The 22,585-nt window shown below is 40.8% G+C and overlaps 1 protein-coding gene across 1 annotated transcript in view; it reads left to right on the forward strand.

The window, feature by feature from the left end:
* The first annotated feature begins 527 nt into the window (after positions 1 to 527).
* LOC122557772 (2-oxoglutarate-Fe(II) type oxidoreductase ppzD-like) overlaps positions 528 to 22,585 on the forward strand; it is a 26,562-nt gene continuing 4,504 nt past the window's right edge. The window contains exons 1-7 of the mRNA XM_043705771.1: positions 528 to 585; positions 1,557 to 1,740; positions 2,577 to 2,701; positions 4,400 to 4,466; positions 8,530 to 8,686; positions 15,475 to 15,620; positions 16,329 to 16,439. Coding sequence (XP_043561706.1) covers positions 1,588 to 1,740; positions 2,577 to 2,701; positions 4,400 to 4,466; positions 8,530 to 8,686; positions 15,475 to 15,620; positions 16,329 to 16,439 — 759 coding nt within the window. The 5' untranslated portion in view covers positions 528 to 585; positions 1,557 to 1,587. The remainder of the gene's footprint in view (positions 586 to 1,556; positions 1,741 to 2,576; positions 2,702 to 4,399; positions 4,467 to 8,529; positions 8,687 to 15,474; positions 15,621 to 16,328; positions 16,440 to 22,585) is intronic.

A 22,585-nucleotide genomic window follows, 5' to 3' on the forward strand; every position in this document is an offset into this window, starting at 1 on the left:
CAGGGTAACTAGGCAAGGTCTTTTCCCTGGATTGGTGGAGTCCAGAACAGCGCATAGGTTTGGTTGAGAGGGTAAAGATTTAAAAGGGACCTAAGGGGCAACATTTTCTCACAGAGGAATGAGCTGCCAAAGGAAGTGGTGGAGGCTGGTACATTGACAGTATTTAAAAGGCATCTGGTTGGGTATATGAATAGGAAGGGTTTAGAGAGATATGGGCCAAGTGCTGGAATAACGGACTAGATTAGGTTGGGATATCTGGTCGGCATGGACGAACTGGACCGAAGGATCTGTTTCCCATGCTGTACGTCTCTATGACTTTATAACTCGGATATACCCAAGTTGCTCATGTTCAGTATTCAACATCATTTTCTTCAATAATATTTCCCATCCTCCTCAGCTTAATAAAAGAACAAAATGTGTGTTTTCAACTACTGTTATCTTTACGTCCATGTCAGTTGCCTTTAAAGGTCACGTATTCAAAAAACACTCAGTACAGAACAATATTTGCTCATCCGTAATCCTTCACCTCTCAGCTTCACAGTTGGAAGACGTGAAGGACTCACTTGAAGTACGTACAACAAGCTGGTAAGTCCACTGAAATCTGAAAGCTTGAAGATAACTTTATACCGTTTCAACGTTGAAACTGGCGAAGAAAATTCATAAGAAGTTGTTAAGTACTCAACAGTCTTACAAGTACTTAGCCTTGCTCTTTGAGTCTCTCTCTGTTAGAGTGAGAACCAGAAAATTTGAAACAGATCCGTGTCAGGACGTCTCCCCGGTGCTCTCCCACCTCTAAACAAGTCTGGCGAATAGACAATCAAATGATCAAAGATCCAATTTGAGGGTTTTCTTTCTCCCCCAGTCCCGACACTGACGGAATTTGACAAGCGGCAGATGGGACACCTACAGAGTCCAGAGCCAACCGTATACAAAGGGGGTTCTGTCCTGACCACTGTCATTTTCTCCCCACTGTCTCTGCAACAGCCCTCCTGTCCCAGCGGAACTGCTGGCCAGCTCACCCATCACTGAGTGTCTCTCCCGTCTGCACTCTTTCATGGATAGCTGAGGTGGAATACGCGAGCTTGGCATTTGCAAGTTATCCTCCTATTACAAAAAAAAATCAGTCCGCACATTGTGTGATGGTGTTCTTTGTATCCCCAACTATTTTCTGTCGGTTCTAGAACTCTTGCCGTTCTTCTCCGTCGTGTTTTATTTCCCTATTCCGTTTACTGTTTTTTTGTGTGTGTGTGACTGTCTTCATCCTCCAGATTGTGAAGTTTCTTCCGCCCCACTATCTTCTTGTACACTACTCTCAATGTCTTTTTACCTCCCCTACTCCGATTCGTTTCTTTCTTAGGGAACATAAAAGAGTGGCTGGGGAAGGACAGGAGTTACTGAGAGATGAGATTACAGTAAAGGAGAGGATTGAAGCAGAACAGAAGGGGAAGGAGTAGATGAAGAAAGGGTGCGGAAATGTTAAGAGTGCGGGGAAGGAAAGAAGGAGGGACATTTCTGCATTTCAATTTAAATTCTGTTGCTCTACCTTTATCCTTTAGCTCCAAAAAAAGCCAAAATCACTGGAATACAATGGGCATTGAAGTAGTTGACTTTGGCTCATTTGGCTTAGGAAAAGATGAACCATCAGCCATCGAAATGGAGCAAATATCCACAGAGGTCATCAGGGCTTTAACAGACATTGGATTTGTATACCTGAAAAACACTGGAATTGAAGATCAAAAGGTGTGTCCTTGGTAATGTCTCAACAAATTTACTGTCAGTTCCTGTTCGCAATGTGAATGCATACTTTGGGAAATTTGGGTTGTGCTTTTGTTATTTTGTGCTATAGCAATGTTGATGTAAAGGTGAATCAGTTGAACTATTCAATAATAAATCATGTCGGATAGACAGATTGGTTCTTGAGTATCAAGGGGATCAAGGGTTATGGGGAGAAAGCGGGAGAATGGGTTGAGGAACGTATCAATCATGATCGTATCATCACTGCTCCTATATCTTATGGTCTTATGATGCCATCAACTAAAAGACCAATTTACAAGTAATTGTAAGTCATGCCTGAATCCTGAGAGCACATTTCCAATCTCTGAATACATCTTATCTGTATTTTCCATTTAAAGACCTTCCTGTGAAGAGAATCTTATTAGATATTGGACATTTTTCTGTCAGTAGCCAGTCTGCCATTCATGTCACAATGTGTGCACATCAAACCCTGCCCAGCTCTTGTGGATATTGATCTGTTGTTTCTCTTTTATTCATGACCCTGCACCTCTATTAGATTAGATTACCTACAGTATGGAGACACGCCATTTGACCCAACAAGTTCAACTGACCCGCCGAAGAGTAACCCACCCAGACCCATTCCCCTTCCCCTACCATATATTTACCCCTGACTAATGCACTTAAGACTATGGGCAATTTAGCATTCCCAATTCACCTAATCTGCACATCTTTGGATTGTGGGAGGAAATCCATGCAAGATATAGGGAGGATTAAAACTTCGCGTTAATAGATCCAAGGAGCAAAATGTATTTCATCACATTTCAAACATGATTTTTCCTCAGATATTTGAAGTGATGGACATCTGCAAGAAGTTCTTCATGCTTCCAAGTAATATTAAACAACAATATGCCCATACAATGGACTCTGAATCTCTAAGTCATGGCTGGGTTGCAGCAGATATAGAAAGGTATAAAAATACAGAACTATCCTTGGCAGAATTTTTTTGTGGGAATGAGACGAGGTGGCAAAATAGACATAGAGGCATTGGGTACAAAATAATTTGCGTAAAGTCTGTCATGGTAAGGTGTCAACTGAGGTGTTTTAGCCAGTCTTGATTATAACTAGAGGAATTTTACTCAAAATGGAAATGTGGAAGGACTGGAGATTAATTTTCACTGTTGTGAAGAGAACAAAACAACTTAAATGGAATGTTCAAAATTAAGTTGGAATGACATTGCAGTTAGGCAGGAATTGTTTCCACTGGTGTCAGGGCCAATTACCAGTGGTCAAATATTAACATAATTTGCAAAACGATCAGAAATGAGATACAGAAATAAAATAATGTGATATGCGTTATGGCAAACTGTTGTCCATTAATGGGAGGATGGTAGAAGTGAGTTAGATAGCAATTTTTCAAAAGGAACAGCAACAGTATTTGGGGAGAAAAATTATAGTGTCAAGAGTGAAGAGCAGATGAGTGTCCCAGTTGGGTAGCTCACAAAAGTTATCGATATAGACATACGTGATCATTTGGCTACTCAGTCTCCTGAGGTTCAATGATGTGCTGTGCTGGACTGCCAAAGATTAAACAATGTTGAAAGAATAAGAACATCATGATAACAACAGTTTAATGATAAATTAAAGTATTTTGTTGCCAGTATCTAGTCCATAATCAATGTATTTTGTACAGCAACTTGTAGTTTAGAAATATACTTGCTATTTGAAAACACAAAACAAGTAAATGGTCTTGATTGAAAAAAACTGGCAATAATTTTGAAATCAATGTAATTAAAGCAAGTTGGAAATTATTTTCATTTAAATACTGTCCGATATCTTAAGGTCAGATGGATGGCTGTAATGTGAACAATGAGCGTGCCAGTTCTGGTCCTCTAGGTGCAGCCTGAGTGTCTACTATTACGTCCATAGACAGAGGCTAAAAACTAGCAATTGTTGGAAAGAGCCATAAAACTCCATTAGAGAGTCACAAGAGGTAAAAATTGTTCATACTGTTTCTAAGAATGAAGGAAAGTTTTTGAAATAAAGACATAGTTAATTTGCCTCTCTATATGGGAATAGTCACTTGCACTAAATGTTATTATGAGTATCAAAGAAGATTCACATTAGGTAATTTTCTTTTGTTGATTGCATGTTTATGGAGTGCCATGGGATGGCTCAATAGTTAGCACTACTGCCTCACAGTACAAGGAACCAAATTCAATTCCAACCTCAAATGACTGTCTGTGTGGAATTTGCACACTCTCCCCTTGTGTGCGTGGGTTTCCTTCGAGTGCTCCGGTTTCCTCCCACAGTTGAAAGATGTGCTCGTTAGGTGGATTGGTCATGCTGAATTGCCTATAGCACCCAAGGATGTGTAAGTTAAATGGATTGGCTGGGGAAATGCAGGGTTACAGGGAAGAGGTGGGGGGGGGGGAATGAGTAAATCTTCATGGGATGCTCGTTGGACAGTGTAGACATGTTGGGCTGAATGGCCTGTTTCCACATTGTAGGGATTCTCTGCTATGATAGATTGTATATGATATGTGGAAAATGTAGACTCGGTTGACCAGATGACTTTTCCTTGCAACAAGGCTTGTACTAGACTAGCTAATTAGTCAGAAGAAGAATTATAAGAGGAATTTTGTGTAACAATTCTTTTTCTTCACAGATTAAATCCTGTGCGGCCTGCAGACCTGAAGGAGGCCTTTAACATATCAGCATTATCTTCACATGTTGTAAGATATTTAAAATTCCAGCTATGGTTCTCCTTGAACTTTGTACTGTACATCAGATAATGGGTGATGTGCCTGCCATGCAGCGTATTTTTGACCCTTGTGTTCAGCAAAGGATTGTGAGTCAACTCACAATAAAAAATGATATTTCAACACAATTAATACCGTAATAACAAATACACTACAAATTAGCACAGATAAGTTTAACCAATGCTTGGCTCGATTTCCCAGCCTACTTTATTTATTGTACAGGTTTTTTGTAAGTCCACCATTTTGTACAGGCTGTCCGGCCACATGGGAGTTTTAGAGACATGCGGCCAGTTACTTGTTCAGTGGTACTTGCAGTTGGTATCATCCCTACTGCTCCCCTTAGAAATTAAGATCAAGGTGACAGATGAACCTGACACCTGCCAATGAGCAGAATCCAAGCTGTATTGAGGTACACCTTCTTCAAAATTATTCCTTCCCCTCTTTGCAGCCAGAATCCTCCAGTTGTTTGGAGGATTAACTTGATGACAGGAAAAGACAACACAGCTATATTATTTACGCCATGACGGGATCCTTATGTTCACACCACATCATCTCTCATGCCTTTACATTTATATATTTCTTCACTATATTTATTCTCTGTTCCCCTGTTGTGTTCAATCCCATTTCCACAATCTCACTGCTTTACTTGTTTTCACACCTTGACTCAATCACCCTTTCTTTATTCCCCACTTCCCCCCCATTCTGCAATTCCTCCTTCCCTGATCCTTTATGCCACTTCCAAAATCCTGTTGTCATTACCTGTTGTCTGTTCCTGCTCTCACTGGTAATTTTCACCACCTTGACACCTTTCACATCCTTATCTCCTTACTACTTCCTTTCTCTCTTCCCACTGCTCTCACCTCAGCATCCATTTGCCTCTTGTGATAACCCCGACAAGGCCCATGGGGAATGAGAAATTAATCTGAGTGTGGAACTTATTAAGTATGTATTCTCTTAGTAACAGGCAATAGCCTGCTCAGCTGGAACTCATCACCTGAGCAGAGCATTCTTGTAGTGCAACAGTAGTGTCCCTGTCTCTGATCCTTGAGGCCTGGGTTCAAGTCCCACTTACTCCTGAGGTATGTAATGACATTGCTGATCAGGTTGTATTATAAGTGTCATATGTGTCATGAGTGGTGGGCCCACTATGGTGTTGAACAATGAATGGTGTCCCTCTCCAGTTAGACTTCCTGAGTTATGACAACTCTCCACTTCCTTATCTACTCACCTGTACACTCCCCTCTCGACTATTACTTCATAGCCTATTACCTTGCTTCCTCTTTCTCTGCCTCGTCAACTCTTCCCCATCCACCAGATGCCTCAACCAAAATCTAGTTATTTACATCATGCTTTAAATCTGCTCTATATTTTCAGGCATTTGTGATATAAATCCTTGGTTCTCTAACTGGGTCCGTGGACCCCTGGTGGTCCATGAAATAACATGCATGTGAACAGTGGTGCAATGGTGCCTGTTGACCTTTATTTTGATTTACTTTGTCTCCTTGAGTAGCTCAGCTGAGAGCATGTGCACAGAAGGTTCATTGTCAGGCCCTTGCTTCCTGTTTCTCTGCCTCCTCAACTCTTCCCCATCAACCATCAGCCTCACCCAAAAACCAATTATTTCGGTCCTGCTCGGATAATCTGCTTTGTATTTGCAGGCATTTGTAACATAAGTCCCTGGTTCTCCCATGAGATCTATGAAACAATGTGAATGTGAACAGTGGTACAATGGTGCCTGTTGAGCCTGTGCTGTTGACTCTGATTTTGATTTCTTACATCTGCTTGATCAGCACAACAGAGAGCATGAACAGAAAGTTCATTGTCAGGCTCAGATCCTGACTAATCTGTAGGGAATTGATTAAACGCCAATGAATTTTCATATATTAGCCAGTCAAACAGCGAACAAGTCAGTCTATATGCAGGTGATAGGGTGGGGGAAGGGGATAAGGAGTAAATGATAGGTGGGGATCAAGCCCGAAGAGAGAGAAAACCAGTTAGACAGACAAGTGAGAGGATAGTGATCTGGCGAGGAGGGTGAATCGCTGTTATTGGTGGTGATTCTTCCTGAGGTGAGTTCAACCAATCGGGATCAGTCATGATTTACAAGAAGTCCTGTTTTAAATTTTTAAGTCCTCATGAAGCAGAATATTTCAGGGGTGTAAGTGATGTGAACTGTGGTGAGAGGTGTGGCAAAATTTAGACAAGTCATCCACAGAGGCCCATCTCTATATGAGCTGGTTAATGCGGGGAACCATAGATTATATCAGTGCAATGATGACTCGTAACTCCAATGTGCAATCCCCTGACTGTTGTGGAGTGCATGGTTAATGCCTGCCATGCCTCAACTAGGGCTATGTTGGAACAGAGTATAGGACTGTTGAAAATCACTTCCCTTGCTTGAACAGGTCTCAGGCTATCCTCCAGGATAGTCCAGTGCAGTGTTTTACACAAGTGGAACAGGTGACATCCAGGCCACAGACAAACTTGGGGAGTGGGATAATTTCTCTGAAGAAGAGGAGAAGGCGCCCACAATAGCTGCAATAAGTGATACAAAACAGATAGCACCTCAGTAGAACTGATCTGTGTGCAGCCTATGCTCACTGACAGTAAAATTGTCTTTGGCCATGATTCCGAAATTGGTTGGCATTGTCGAGGGCTCAGTTCAACCTCTGTTGCCTTCAACTGTGTTCCCTTTTGCTCTCCATAAATAAAAGCTCATGTTTGCATTTGTCTGATTGCTTTACTGAATATGATGTTATCTGACTGGACACTGACAAGAAGTGGGTTTTTGTTGGGCACTGTGGATGGGGTAGCACTAACTTGCAAAGGTTGTTCAGATGAGATGTAACTAAGGACAGGTAAAGTGTGTGGCCTAGTGCTTAAAGAGCAACTAAGATGAGAGAATAGGTTTGCATATGTGATTCTTACTGCCATGTGGTATGGATGGTAGGGCTATCTGACTGCAGTGCTATTATGTTGTCAGTGAGCGGTGATGCTGGATTACAAAGGCTTGTCTGTGTGTACAGTGGCAGGTGCAAGGATTGGCAGTCTTTTGCTCGATATCTGTTGAATGGCAAATTGTCCCAGGATTGAAGCATGATAAGACTGGGGGCAATTGGAGAGATGTTATAGCAGAATGCTAGGTCATTAATGAGGCAAGTTAGGGTATGAAACCCCCATTAACCTCATTGCAATGAAATCCTTCAATCCTGATTTAGCCTAAGTTATGCAAGATTGAGCCCAATGTCTTTCCCCTGACCTTTAAAAATAATACGTCCAGGTCTGTATTTCTGTCCAAAACAATTAAATGTGAAGCAGCTTCACACCTTACAAAATTGTTGTAAGTGTATTGAAAAAAATTATAGATTTCACATTCAGCAATGTTCATATGAAAGGAATTTAGAACATTATATTTTAGTTGGAAAATAAGCCACTTAAAAACTAAAAACTAAAAATGCTTGAGAAACAGTGCTCTAAATAATTAAACACTGTAAAATTTGTTCTCAGCTTTAAACTTAGCATTATGATATTGAACATCAGAAAGACATTTGATAGGGATAGTGAGGGATGAATAAGTCAGAGGAAGCCCCAATGATGAGACTGAGTATGAGTAAGCCAGAAGGTCATCGAAGATTGACCCTGAAATATCAAAGGGCTGACTTGACAGCAATACCAGACAGTCATAGTGTGCGTGTTTAACTATTGATAGAAATGGGTGTTAAAATTACAAGAAATAATTGTACAACAGGACATTTATGCAAGCACAAGATCATCCACCCTCATTGGGGATCTGAAAGCAGAAATTAATTTATTTGTGTTCAGGCCTCTCATATTGCACTGCAAATCCTTCACAAATTCTTCAACAGTATGTCCAACCCTTCTCCACTCATCACTGAACCAACATTGCAACCTCCTATTTACTGACACAAAATATTTAAATTATTTTCAGAATCAAGTAAAGATAACATTGCATTTGTTACTTCAGTAAATAAAACTTTATTAAAGCCATGCTGTTTCTATTTATCTATTTCTCTAGAAATGGCCTGTTATTAACAACAATCCTGAGTTTCGGGAATGCCTGGAATCATTCTTCAAAATGTGTCAGCAGCTGTCAATAAAAATTCTGAAAGTGATTGCACTGGGCCTGGGTCTTGACAGGGATTTCTTCATCAACAAGCACCAAAATATGGGCAGTAAGTATTAGTTCAATAAGCAGTACTATCCGATTTTGGTTTATGAATCTATAAATCTTTCCACAATATAAATATAAATATTTATATATATTAAAGAAGTTTGGAGACTTCCAGGTGATTGGTGTTGAAGTAGAAAATCAATAAATTCATCCTGAGGACATGAAGGGCAATAGCTTTCTCATGGTTATTCCCTCAAGAAATCTTGTCGGGTGGTGATAGGCTTACACAATATTTAAATAATGAAAGCATTTGCAATTATTTGAAAGGAAATTAAGTGGTGCCATTTTCTCTTTGCTTGTTATTAGTTAAAAAAACACACATTGTTAACAAACCCTTCCTTTACTTCGTGATCATGTTGCCAATGAGATCACAAAATGTCACAAGCAACAGCTGAGAGATCCCTGTTCCACCAGAACATTATTTTGTGATTACATGCCATATCCACTATCCAACTGTGCTATTTGTCAATGAATCCTGAGCAAACTGGAAGTTAATCTCTCAGACCCCCATGTTAGCAATCCCTTCTGAAAGTGTTCTCCTTGGGTCATCCTCAGCTGATTCTTCATCCTGTGCCATTTTCCTCAGCAATTTATGTTAGTGGTGGGTTGCTATTCTTTTCCACGCTCAGGGGTATAGTGAGAAGTTTCTAAGTCTGTCTTAGTCAGAAGTGATGATTTGGAGGTGCTGCTGTTGGACTGGGGTGTACAAAGTTAAAAATCACACAACACCAGGTTATAGTCCAACTGGTCTATTTGGAATCACTAGCTTTCGAATGCTGCTCCTTCATCAACCACCTGATGAAGGAGCAATGCTCCAAAAGCTAGTGCTTCCAAATAAACCTGTTGGACTATACCTGGTGTTGTGTGATTTTTTAACACAATCGGGAAGGGAACTTAAGCTATTTACATTGTTCTGAACTAAGTGACAGCCATTTGGCAACTGAGTTCATCACCTCTTATGTCAGCATTAAAGGATGACGGGCCTGATATAACATTGGCTGAGCGGAAACTGGGTCAGAGATGGTTGGACCTGTCCATTAAAACTATCAGTAGGTTGTCAAATCAAACAAGTTACAGACTTACTTCATGCTCCTGAGATCAGATCATTTGCACTTTTAAAATTTCCTCAGCCAACAGTGACTTTACCATCACATGAAAGTGAAAAGATCATCCGGAGCCAGAAGGGCTTTTTTAAAAAATGTATTTTGTGCTTTTTGCCTTACTTGTGCGTTCAAGAGGAAATCAGCACAACTCAACCAATGGATTCTCCAGGCAATATGACTTTCCACCACATGGAGGGAGTGGATTACCAGGATTTTGATGAGATCCAGCAATTTACAAAGAACTCAACTATACTCCCCAAAGTAGCATGTGTTTTTTTTTTAAATGACACTGTTGCTTGCTGCAAACAGATGAGGAATGGTGATTTGAATCCTCTTTTATTTACTGAAAGACATTTTTTTGAACAGAATGGTAAAATCACAAAAGAGATAGTATAGCAATCATATGGTACATAAACAATAACAATAAACTAACCACTACTCTACAAAACAAATCAAAAACATCAAAAGAGAAAGAATAATCTCCTCATACTGCAATTCAATAAAGAATCAGACATAATAAGTTAAATTAAATTAGATTGAATTAAGCTAAACTAACTTGACTTACACCACTCAGAGCCACCCCACCAAAGCTCCCATCATTGGGAGAATCAGTTAACATACCCGTATTTATTCAGGATTCTTCCTGTCAGGGTCCCTGGCCCGACAGATACAATCCTTGTGGCAATATAAAGGCCCTGATCAATGTGGCTGACATGTCTGCGTCTATGTGATTCAAAAAGGGGCTGCCATGTCTTAGAAAAAAGTTCTGTTTTCCGGTGCACCATATTTGTAAGGAAGTCTAGGGGAATATGCTCCATCACTAACCTATGCCATCCCGAAAAGTTGGGGGTTGGGGGTTGGGGGGTGTTTTCCGAAACCCAGCTCATCAGAATGTTCTTCCTTGCGCAATATGTAAGAATGTAAAACAGTTTCTTCCCATGCTCATCTAGAGAAGGCAGGTTCAGCAATCCCAGAAGGAGAGATACCTGATTTGCATTAACCACAGTGCCCAAGATCTTGTCCAACACATTTGCTATGGCGCCCCAATATCTACAAATCTTATTGTACAACCACAAGCAATGAGTGAGAATACCAATGTCTGTTATAGGGCACTTGGAGATGCTCCTTTTGAAAATTTTGCTTAGCTGCTCTGGGGCCAGATAGGCTCTGTGGAGAATCTTTAATTACTCGCCCTGCATTTTATTACAAATCAAAATCGTTTGTACATTCTCCCAGATATCCTCACACACTTCTGACAAAATTTCTGCTCCCAATTCTTGATTCCAGATTCTGTAAAGCCTTTCATTATCTTCCGAGGCACCCCGTCCCCGTAAGTGAGAGAGGGCATTAATTGACAGAATGTCCATGGACCGAAGCACTCTCCTCTCCACATCAGACTTAAAGGGATGAACCAATAGTGTGGTCCTTTCCCGTATAAAGTCCCTGATCTGAAAAAAATGGAAGAGGTCCCTACTCATATTTATGACTCGGTTGATCAAAAGACATCATAAAATTTCCAAAATGCTATATTGATCTTTTTGGACTCATGAGTGGGAGTATCAGCATCCTCTCTAAAGGACATGATAGATTGAGGAGCGCTCGTCTTCCTGGCCAGAAATGCCAAGTATCTACCTGGCTTATCACCGTGCTCAAATAGTGTTTGCTTCATGAATGAGATCTCTCTCTTAGCTGCCTGGGTGAGCATGGAGTTCAGATCAGCCTGAAGATCTGTAATCCACTGTAACCTACTCACAGAGGGTCTGTCAAAATGTGTTGTCTTGGCTGCCTTCAACTGGGCCTCAAGTATACGCCGTTGCTCTCCCCGCTATCTCTTCTGGGTTGCTGAATATGAGATAATTTACCCCTTGAATAAGCCTTGGCAGTCTCCCAGAGCTCTGATGAGTTACTGGCCATACCCAAATTAATATCCCAGAAGGTCTTAAACTCCCTTGTGAAATACTCAATGAACTTACTGCCTTTCAAAAGAAAAGGATCCAAACGCCAATGCCACGTGTCTGTCCCATTACCCTGATCTTAATCTCTAAATACACTGCCGCATGGTCTGAAATGGCTATATTCCCAATGTTACAGGTTAGTAGCGAATCCAAAAAAGTCGGCGGGGGCCAAAAAATATATTGATCCTTGTGTGACACTTGTGCGGGTTGGAGAAGAAAGTAAAATCCCTTCCCTTAGGTGAAGACATCTCCACACATTCACCAACCCCAACTCCCCACATAGGTCCACTAACTGTTTGGACCTCTTGGCATCCTATCCACCTCGGGATAAGATGGTCAGAAACTCCCCCTATAATCATGTGGCACTCTCCAAGGGCCATCAGCCTGGAAAGTGCATCAGTTAAAAACTTGAGGGGTGTGCTGGGAGGCAGTAAACATAAAAACTGCCATACTCCTGCCCATGTATTAGGATTTTGAGGATCACAAATTGCCCATGCTCGTCCTTAATTTGGTATATCAACTGGAATGGTTGATTCTTCTGTATTAGTAGCCACTCCTCTATGTTTGGAATTAAAAGACAAGAATACCTGGCTGAACTCTCCCTGCTGTAATTTTAGATGCTCCTTATCATCTAAGTGAGTTTCTTGTAACAGAGCAATATTGACCCTCACTATTCTGAGACTTGAGAACATTTTCTTTCCTTTAACTGGTGAGGGACTCCCCTTTATATTCCAGGTGCATCACCTAAACGAGCAAAGAGAAAGAACCCACTCCTAAGAGAAAGAACCCACTCATAATGCACCGAGTGGAGACAAGAAAAGATTCATAAAATCTAAACAATACAAACAATGCTAAAGCAAAAATTCTAATAACTATTCCTAAAATAAACAAAAGACAAATAACTGAAAACGTATCCCATGCCTACAGGTGGCACTCACCCTTCTCACTAACACCTCCATGGCTCCTTCCAGCTGAAGCCGAGACCCAAACCCAGGCAAAACAGAAACAAAGAAACATACATCTCATACACATGGAAATTGAAAGTAGTCAGCCAACTCATCCCACCCATACATCAAGCCCACTTGTTGTCAATAAAGGAAATGACCACCTTAACCAAAAAAAAACAACAGGGACTAGTAAAAATAACAAGAAAGGGAACGAAGAAACAACCTGACATATTACAGAAACAAAGCCAGGCACACAAAGTAAACAACAGAGAGAAAATGGAGTCGCAGGTAGATAGGATAGTGAAGAAAGCGTTTGGTATGCTTTCCTTCATTTGTCAGAGTATTGAGTATAGGAGTTGGGAGGTCATGTTGCGGCTATACAGGACATTGGTTAGGCCAGAGAGGGGAAAGATATAAAAGAGACCTAAGGGGCAATGTTTTCATGCAGAGGGTGGTACGTATATGGAATGAGCTGTCAGAGGATGTGGTGGAGGCTGATACAATTGCAACATTTAAGAGGCATTTGGATGGGTATAGGAATAGAAAGGGTTTGGAGGGATATAGGCCAGATGCTGGCAGGTGGGACTAGATTGGGTTTGGATATCTGGTCGGCATGGATGGGTAGGACCGAAGGGTCTGTTTCCATGCTGCACGTCTCTATGACTCTATGACTCTAACAAAGGAAACACTATTGTCCATAGTATTTGACCAACCAGTCTATTTTATAGTGTCTAGGAAATCCTTTGCCTTCTCGTTGAATCAAAGTTATACACGGACCCTCCATGGCTGAAGCGCAACTCTGCTGGGTACAGAATATAGAATGTTCAAGTTTCTCAGCCTCTTCTTCACTTCATCATAAGATTTCCTTTTTCAGATCGCAGCCCAGAAAAGTCCTGAAAAAAATGATTTTTGACCCCTTGGCAATCAGGACCTGTGGATCTTTCCCCAGCATTCTGGAAGCCTCCATTGCCATTTTCTTGTCTCTATAACATTAAAATCAAGCTAGGACCAGGCTGTTCCACCTCCTCCATGCACTGCCTAAGATGTTGGCTCACCTGCTCATGCTTTTGTAGCATGGCTGAGATTGGTTCCTGCCTAGTCCGGGACACCATCAGTGCTGATTCAATCCTCCCTCGGAGTTTGACGAACTCTGAGACCAAACTCTGCTGGTCAGTTAAGTTCAAAGGTGCCTCCACGGAATTGGCGCTGCAGCAACGAGCACATCCATTGCTGCAGGGGAATGCCCTGCACGTTGCGATCGATGCAATCCCTTTCCTTTAGTCATCTTCCCTGAACATTAAAAGTGATATTTAGAAACTCTGGGGACTTTACACTGTCGATTTTTATGAAAATGGCTAGTAAGGGGAGGGTGAAAGCACCACTTTGCCTGGAGTCCAGCAAGGCAGATCTGTTAGATCGCTGCCATCTTGAATCCCCCCAAATCTTCTCTCTTTGATCCCGCTTTGTTTGTTGGAACATACGTTTCCATTTCCATTTAGTGTGTAGCTTTCTCCCACATCAATGCAAAATGTAGTTAGGTCAATCAAACTGAATGGGCCCATTCCTGTGGTGAGGGAAAGAGGGATTTTATTACTTACTAAACCTGAAATCCTGTTAAAAGATCTCAGCAACAAACACAGACAATATGTTTTTAAAAAAAATGATTAAGACTGATACACATCAGAAGAATAAATAATCTCTATGGCTCTATGATGCTAATTGTTCCGGGTCCATGAAGTGTCAGATTGTAACTTGAACCACAGTTATTGAAGTTTTGACTTGTTTCCTCAACAGTGGTGAAGTTTTAGGTATCTTGAATTCTTGGTTAATGGTTGTTTCCGCAATTTGTTTTTTCACTGAATATTGGCTTTGGAAAGGCAGGGTACAAAGCAGGGGACAGAAAGAGATTGCTAGTTCTTGTTGTTGCAAATTCAGTTTTTCTTTTCTCTCTCTCCCTCTTTGCTAAGCAAATCCTGAAATGTAGGTGGAGAATTCCCAAGAATGGCTCCATTGTCTTCGCAAGCTGAATAGTTGCAGGCAACATTCATATTCAAGATTTACAACTTCTCATACAAATGTGAATTAACACAGGAGGTGCAGATTTCTTAAGACTGATTTAGTTGATTCTGTTCAGAAATTTGATAAAATTGCTAAATGATTTGCTAAAATGATAATTTCAGTGCAGAATGGTCTTGTTTATTTCACATTATTGCAAGTCTAGGAAGCCTCTATGTTCAAGTGCAAAACACAGTCACCTTACATCCAAGTTACTTTTTTTCAAAAAAAAAGTATCATTTTAGACTAGGTAAGATGACTGGTTATAACCTCAGATGATAGAAATTGAATATTCACGGACAATTTTTATCGCTATTGGGAGTAGTTAGTTACTGAAAATGAGCCTGTGTTGTGATTGCCACAAAACAAGTGAGGGTTTGACATATAAGACAGTGGCATTTCACTTATGAGTAAATATGCTTGTGTGGTGGTATGACTACAACTATGTATGAGCATTGAGTGAGCACAAATATTAAAATGTGAATTGACCTATTTGAAAGGATAGAATTTATTTTCCATTTGCAGCTGTAACATGTAAATTAAAAGATTTGATTATGCATTTTTTAAACATTTTCACTTAAATGTTAGAAATCAAATAGTTATACAACACAGCACAGAATTTGTCCTTCACAAATTCTTTTACCTGATATTGAGAAAAATGGAAAAAATAGAATAAATAAATAATTGATTCATCATGCTCATGATAAACTATTTTGAAATTCCTTAAAGGCAATCAAAATTTTACAACGCTTCGAGCTCTATATTATCCATCAGTACAGAACTCCTCTGTGAAGGATCATCAGATCCGATGTGGAGAGCATTCCGATTTTGGAACATTCACTTTACTCTTCCAAGATAAGAATGGAGGGCTAGAGGTAAATTTAAATAATTGCAATGTGATTTCAGATTTAATTGTTTCCATTCCTGAGATAAGGTATTAAAGCATCTTATTAAACCTTATGGTCACCCATGGATAACTTCTTCATTACAATTGTCTTTGCATTTATTCTATTGATCAAATATTCCTCAGGTTCAAAATTCCATTTTTATAAATAATTCTTTGTGAGCACATCATATGTCAAACAATAATGCAGTCACTTTTGTTTTCTGTTTGTACTGAATTTGCTTAGAAAAAGCAGATACTAATATGGCAGAAGCAGCTAAATGCTGTATCCTGGTGACTGGAAGAGACCAGGAAGAACTCCAACTCTATTCCTAGTCTATGCTGAGATAACTGATTAAATGGCCTGTGTAGAATTTAAGCTTGTAACATTGGATGAAAAAAGACAATGCTTGCTGCCCTTGATCATATCTAGTTACCTGTGTAGAAACTACATAAATGTGTATGTTAGATCATGACTGAACTAAATTGAGTATTGAATATTTTCAGACATTTCCTGCACATGCACTCACTTAAGATCTGATGCCTGTAAGATTGCCACTTTGAGGAAGCATCTAGAGGGCTCTCAGTGAGTTGGCATCTTCAAGAGACGTGATAAATTGTGAAGGAAAAGTAGAATGCTTGGTATTGGGTGAAGAAACATTAGTGTTTCACTGGTTTACACTGGTTTTCTGTATTTTAGGTTATGCACAGGTCTGGCCAATTCATTGCTGCTCCCTACATCGAAAATACCGTTCTCATCAACATTGCTGATCTTCTGCAGAGGTGGACATCTGACAAATTATTATCAACGGTGAGATGGCACTCATTTTCATAAAGTTCAGTCATTTGCTATTTAAACATGCATTTGGATTATGGTTTTTTTTTATCATCTTTGATGGACATGTACAGATGAAACCTTTGGGAGACTCAATTCCTCTGTGGATAATTTATAAATTCATTAACACATTTAAATGGAAGTCCATAAATATTTCAAAACTTGATTGCCTTAAAAAAAAAACATGTTTTTAACAAATACAGAAAAATATGATTCTATAATTGAAGATGTTACAACTTTTGTTGGAGTACTTTAGTCTTGCAATTATATTCAGTGGGCCTCTCCCTGGCATGATGAGACAGACTTACTCGAAAGCAAGCATAATCAGTGTTTTTTGTGCTTATGCAATTACATAAGTTGCTGGGTAATGTCTGAGTGTTGAGAATTTGGGATTCCTAAAATCATACAGGACCAAGAATGCTGTACAGCCTATTGCATCCTATGCCAACAAAAGACCACTCTGAATTTACCCAAGCCCCAATTTCCAGCACTTAGGCCCTGCCCCTGAATGTTATGATATTTCAAGAGCCCATCCAAGTGCTTTTGAAATGGATGAGGTCTCTCATATCAACTATCCTCCCAGGCAGTGTATTCCGGATTCCCACCACCCTCTGATGGAAACCATTTTCCTCAAGTTCCCTCTAAACTTCCTGCCTTTCACCTTAAGAAGTATTGTCTCATTGTTATTGACCCCTCAGATAGGGAGAACAGTTGCCATCAACCAAATCTCCTGAACAAGGGTTATACCTGAAACATCAACTTCTCCACCTCCTGATGCAACCTGGCTTGCTGTGTTCTTCCTGCTTCCTGCTTGTCTATCTTGGATTCCAGCAGCTGCAGTTTTTTTGTCGTTCTTATCAACCAAATCTGTCCATGCTCCTCATAATCTTAAACATCACACTCAGGGCTCCTCTCAAGCTTCTTGGCTTCAAAAATAATGAGTTTATTCAGACTCTCTTCATAGTTAAACTGCTCCATCCCAAGCAACATATTGGTGCAACTTGTCTATACCCCGTCCAGTGCAATCACATCCTTCCTATAGTGTGGTGAATAGAACTGTGTGCATACTCGATCTGCAAATGAATCAAATTTTTGTACAGTTCCAACATAAGCTCCTCGTTCGCAATCTACATCATGACTGATAATGGCAAATGTCCCATATGCCTGTGTAACTACCCAATGAACCTGCCCTGCTGTCTTCAGAAATCTCTGGAGAAGTACCCTAAGATCCCACTGTCCTTGAGCTTCCCAGTCCTGTCTAATGTTAAGCCTCTCTGATGAATCCATCTATAATGTCCAGTAACGTAAGACCTCTTCATCACTGTTAACTACCCAGCCCAACATCTTCTCAATTGCAAACATACATATTATCGCCCAAAGCCATATTTTCTTGCGTACTGATTATGTATATCACGAACAATAAGTTTCTGTGCACGAACCCCTGTGGTATGCCACTAGATGCTAATCTCCAGGCACAGCAGCCTTCTGCATTCAGTGTTGGATCCAACTTGCCAGTTTTTCCTGAATTGGATGTGCTTTTATCTTTAACAGTCGAGAGTGTGGTACTGGAAAAGCACAGCGGATCAGGCAGCATCCGAGGAGCAGGAAAACCAACATTTCGGGCAAACAGCCTTCATCAGGAATGAGGCTGGGAGACTCGGGAGTAGAGAGATAAATGGGAAGGCAATGGGGCTGGGGGGAGGGTAGCTGAGAGTGCAATAGATGGATGGAGGTGGGAGTAATGGTGATAGGTGGGTGGAGTGGAGAGGTGGGAAGCAAGGTGGACAGGTGGGACAGGTCATGAGGGCGGTGCTGAATTGAAAGGTTGGAACTGGGATAAGGTGGGGGGAGGGGAATGAGGAAACTGGTGAAATCCACGTTGATGCCATGGGATTGAAGGGTCCCAAGGCCGAAGATGATGCATTCCTCCTTATCGGGTGGTAAGGGAGTGGCGATGGAGGAAGCCCAGGGCTGGCATATCCTCGGCAGAGTGGGAGGAGGAGATGAAGTCTTCAGCCATGGGACGGTGGGGTTGGTTGGTGTGGGTGGCCTGGAGATGTTCTCTGAAACGCTCTATGAGAAGGCTTCCAGTCTCCCCAGTGAAAAGCAGACCGCATCATGAGCAACGGATACAGTAAATGACATGGGTGGAAATGCAGGTGAAACTTTGATGGATGTGGAAGGCTCCTTTGAGGCCTTGGACGGAGGCGAGGGGGGAGGTGTGGGCGCACGTTTTGCAGTTACTGCAGTGCCCGGAGAAAATGCCAAGAGTGGAGGGTGGGCATGGACCTGACAAGATAACAATACTGTATCTGTTGCTCTTGATGTGGTCTCCTCTATATTGGGGGGACAGGATGCCTGCTCGCACCAATCCCATCACCCCGTGGCCGACCACTTCAACTCCCCCTCCCATCCTTTGGCACCTTCTCTGTGGCAAAAGAGGAATCCCAGCAATCTGGGCTTCAACTCATCTAAACCTGGAGATTTGTTTACTTTTAAGTCCACGGAAACCTTCATACCTTCTCACTCTCGATATCAAACTACTCAAGAACATCAAAATTCCTCTTTCGAATTCCTTACCTACTTCCTGTTTCTCCAAAGTGAAGACAGATGTGAAATACTCATTTACCACCCTACCAATGTCCTTCAACTCCACACAAAGATTGTTCTCTTAGTTTCTTGGGTGGCCTAATCTTTCCCTCATTATTCTCTTCCCCTTGATATACTTCTAGAATAATGTAGGATTCTCCCTAATCTCATCTGCAAATGTCTTTGATGCCCCGCTGCGCTTTTCTGATTTCTTTCTTATGTTCCCATCTACACTTTCTAAACTCTGTTGATTTGGCTCCTTTGTACCTCTCAAAAGCTTCTTTTTCTTCTTATCCCATCCTGAAAATGACTAGACATCTGGGCTATCTGCACTTGTTGCTGCCATGTTTCATTCTGAAGGGGAACATGTTAAGCCTGTACTCTTGCTAATTCCATTTGAACGCCACCTCTGCCCCCGAAGAAAAAACTGCCCCGTTGTAGATTTACCCAGGAATGGCTTCTCCCAATCAACATTTGGCCAGTTCCTACCTTTCAAACGTAATCTGTCTTCTTTCAAAACCCTTTCTTTCAGATCTATAAAAATGTTGAAGATAGAATTGAAGATGATCAGATCAGTCATGATCTCATTGAGTAGTACAGCAGACTCGATGGGCCAAATGGCCTACCTATTCTCCTATATCTTGTGGTCTTACACATAAGGGGATTCAGACCCATGGCTCATTGCATCCACATGTGTATAATCTGTCCAAGATACACGGTGTTGTGTCACTTTGCACTCTTATCGATGACCAGTTCTCCACAAAAGGAATTGGTCAAGTATTTGAGTGAATCTTTAACAGGTTTTCTACTTATACTTTTGCAAAGACCATGTAGACTTTGTGCATCAATACTAATGCAGTGCCTGGGTGTTCATTTGATTTTGTTAGCCTATTCACCAATTTTCCACTCAGCAAAGACATAATATCTGTCCTGCAGCAGTCTGTCCTGGCATTCTAAACTCCAGCCGTTATTTTGTGAAGTAGTATTCATTGAACCTATGAACAAGTAACTTGACTAATTTAGGAACAACACCATGGATTACTGCCAGAAAAGATGCTGGTAACAGGAATTCACAGTAAGACAAGAAGCATTCAATTATACAAAGTGAGATTAGAGTGTTCAGTGAAGAGTGGAGAAGTTGTGGTAGGAGTACTGGACAAACTCTCAGCTCCAGGGACACACTTTGTCCTTGCTAATGATATAGCTGGTTCATAGGTAGGAGTGCTGCCTACTGTGGGAGAAAAGCCAGTGGTAACTCAGGCCACTGAAATATTGCAGGACACATATCCTGAGATTTTTCCTGATTGTGTAGTAACGAGGTCACAAAGTCATCAGTTAGAGCAGGAGAGATCAAAGAAAACAGAAAAGCAAGTTGAAGTGGAATTAGCGGAGAGTCTGTTTGATCAGATGTTTGACACAAACCAGGAGCAGATAGATGACACGGCAGATGTCTTTAGCTTAGATAAATTAACTGAGCTACAGCAGAAAGATGAAAATTTAATGCAATTGTATGAAAAAGCGTACACAGGGAAAGAATCTGAATGTATCCCTGAATGTTATTATCTTAAAAATGATGTCTTAATGGAGACCATCACATATTCAGGCAGATGAGAAATAGGCAGAAGTTCATTAAGTCGTATTGCCAGTGAGTTATAGAAGGGAGGTGTTGTGAGTGGACATGAGCTACAACTAGGGGGTCATTTAGGAGTGAGAAAAACTCAAGCTAAAATACAAAAATATGTTCACTGGCCTGGACTACACAAGGATGTTGTTGAATTTTGCCAGGCATGTCATACATATCAGGTAATTGGAAAACCACAAGCAGTAATAAAACCTGTTCCTTTATACCTCTTCCTGTATTTGAGGAACCTTTTACAAAATTCTTAATTGATTGCATAGGACCCCTACCTAAAACAAAACGAGGGATTCAGTATTTGTTAACAATAATGGATGTGTCAACTAGATCTCCAGCAGCCATTCCATTTTTCAATATCACAGCTAAAAGTATTGTTGAGGAATTACTCAAATTTTTCACTCGAAAAGGACTACCCACAGAATACAATCAGATCAAGGGTCAAACGTCACATTGGAATTATTCAAGACAGTTATGGATAGGTTAGAAATAAAGCAATTCAAATCTGCTGCATACCATCCACAGTCACAGCTAGTGCTAGAAAGGTGGCATCAGACATTAAAGACCATGTTGTGGGCTTATAGTCAAGACTATCCAGATGATTGGGATAAGGGAAATTTCTCTGTACTTTTTGCAATCAGAGATGCACCAAATGAATCTACCAAATTCAGTCCATTTGAATTAGTTTTTAGGCATGAAGTGAGACCACCATTAAAATTGATTAAGGGGAAATTGATAAGTCATAATTCAGAGACCACATATTTGGCCTATACATCAAATTTTCAGGAACAATTAAGTTGAGCTGGGGAGTTGGCTAGACAACATTGTAAGACCACCATACAATGAAACAGGAAGCAGACAAGAAATCAAAACCTGCAATTTTGCTTTCGGGGATAAGGTGTTAGTGCTACTTCCAGTGATAGGTGAACCTTTAAAAGCAAGGTTTAGTGGTACTTATCAAGTTGAAAGGGGGTTGAGTGAGGTGAACTATTTGATAAGGACTCCAGACTGAAAGAACTCTCACAGAATGCATCACGTGAATATGCTCAAAATGTATTTTGACAGGGAAGGAAAGCAAAAGGAGAATGCATTATTGCTTACAACCAAGTTCAGAAGTTTCTGAATCAGACATTCCTCAAAGTAAATTAGAAGTTATGAAAAATTGGGATAAATTATTGAGTTACCATCCAGAAGAAAATTGAAATGACCTGAGAGAGTTATCACCATCACATGGGGAGATATGAAGAAATAAGCTGGGAAGTACTAATCTAATTATGCATGATGTAGATATAGGAGATTCTGTTTCTATTAAGCAACATCCTTATAGGCGTAACCCTCTAAAGTTGGTATAGTTCGAAAAGAGATTGAACACATGCTCCAAGAAGACATAATCAAAGTGAGTTATAGTGACCGGAGCTCACCCATAGCAATGGTGACAAAACCAGATAGTACCCAATGGTAATGTGTGGGCTATGCAGTTCCAAACGCTGATGCATATCCCATTTCACATTTGGAAGACTGTTTTGAAAAGTGAGACATGCAACTTATATTTCCAAGTTGGACTTGTTCAGAGAATACTGGCAGGTGCCGTTGTCAGAAAGAGCAAAGGCAATTTCAACTTTTGTAATGCGGAATAGACTGTATCAGTTTGAGTCTGGATTAGTGGTGCTGGAAGAGCTCAGCAGTTCAGGCAGCATCTGAGGACAGGCAAAATCCGAGGACAGGCAAAATCGAGGTTTCGGGCAAAAGCCCTTCATCAGGAATAAAGGCAGAGAGCCTGAAGCGTGGAGAGATAAGCTAGAGGAGGGTGGCGGTGGGGAGAGAGTAGCATAGAGTCCAATAGGTCAGTGGGGGAGGAGATGAAGGTGATAGGTCAGGGAGGAGAGGGTGGAGTGGATAG

The sequence above is a fragment of the Chiloscyllium plagiosum genome, chromosome 16 (assembly GCF_004010195.1).
Source record: "Chiloscyllium plagiosum isolate BGI_BamShark_2017 chromosome 16, ASM401019v2, whole genome shotgun sequence".
Classification (NCBI taxonomy): domain Eukaryota; kingdom Metazoa; phylum Chordata; class Chondrichthyes; order Orectolobiformes; family Hemiscylliidae; genus Chiloscyllium; species Chiloscyllium plagiosum.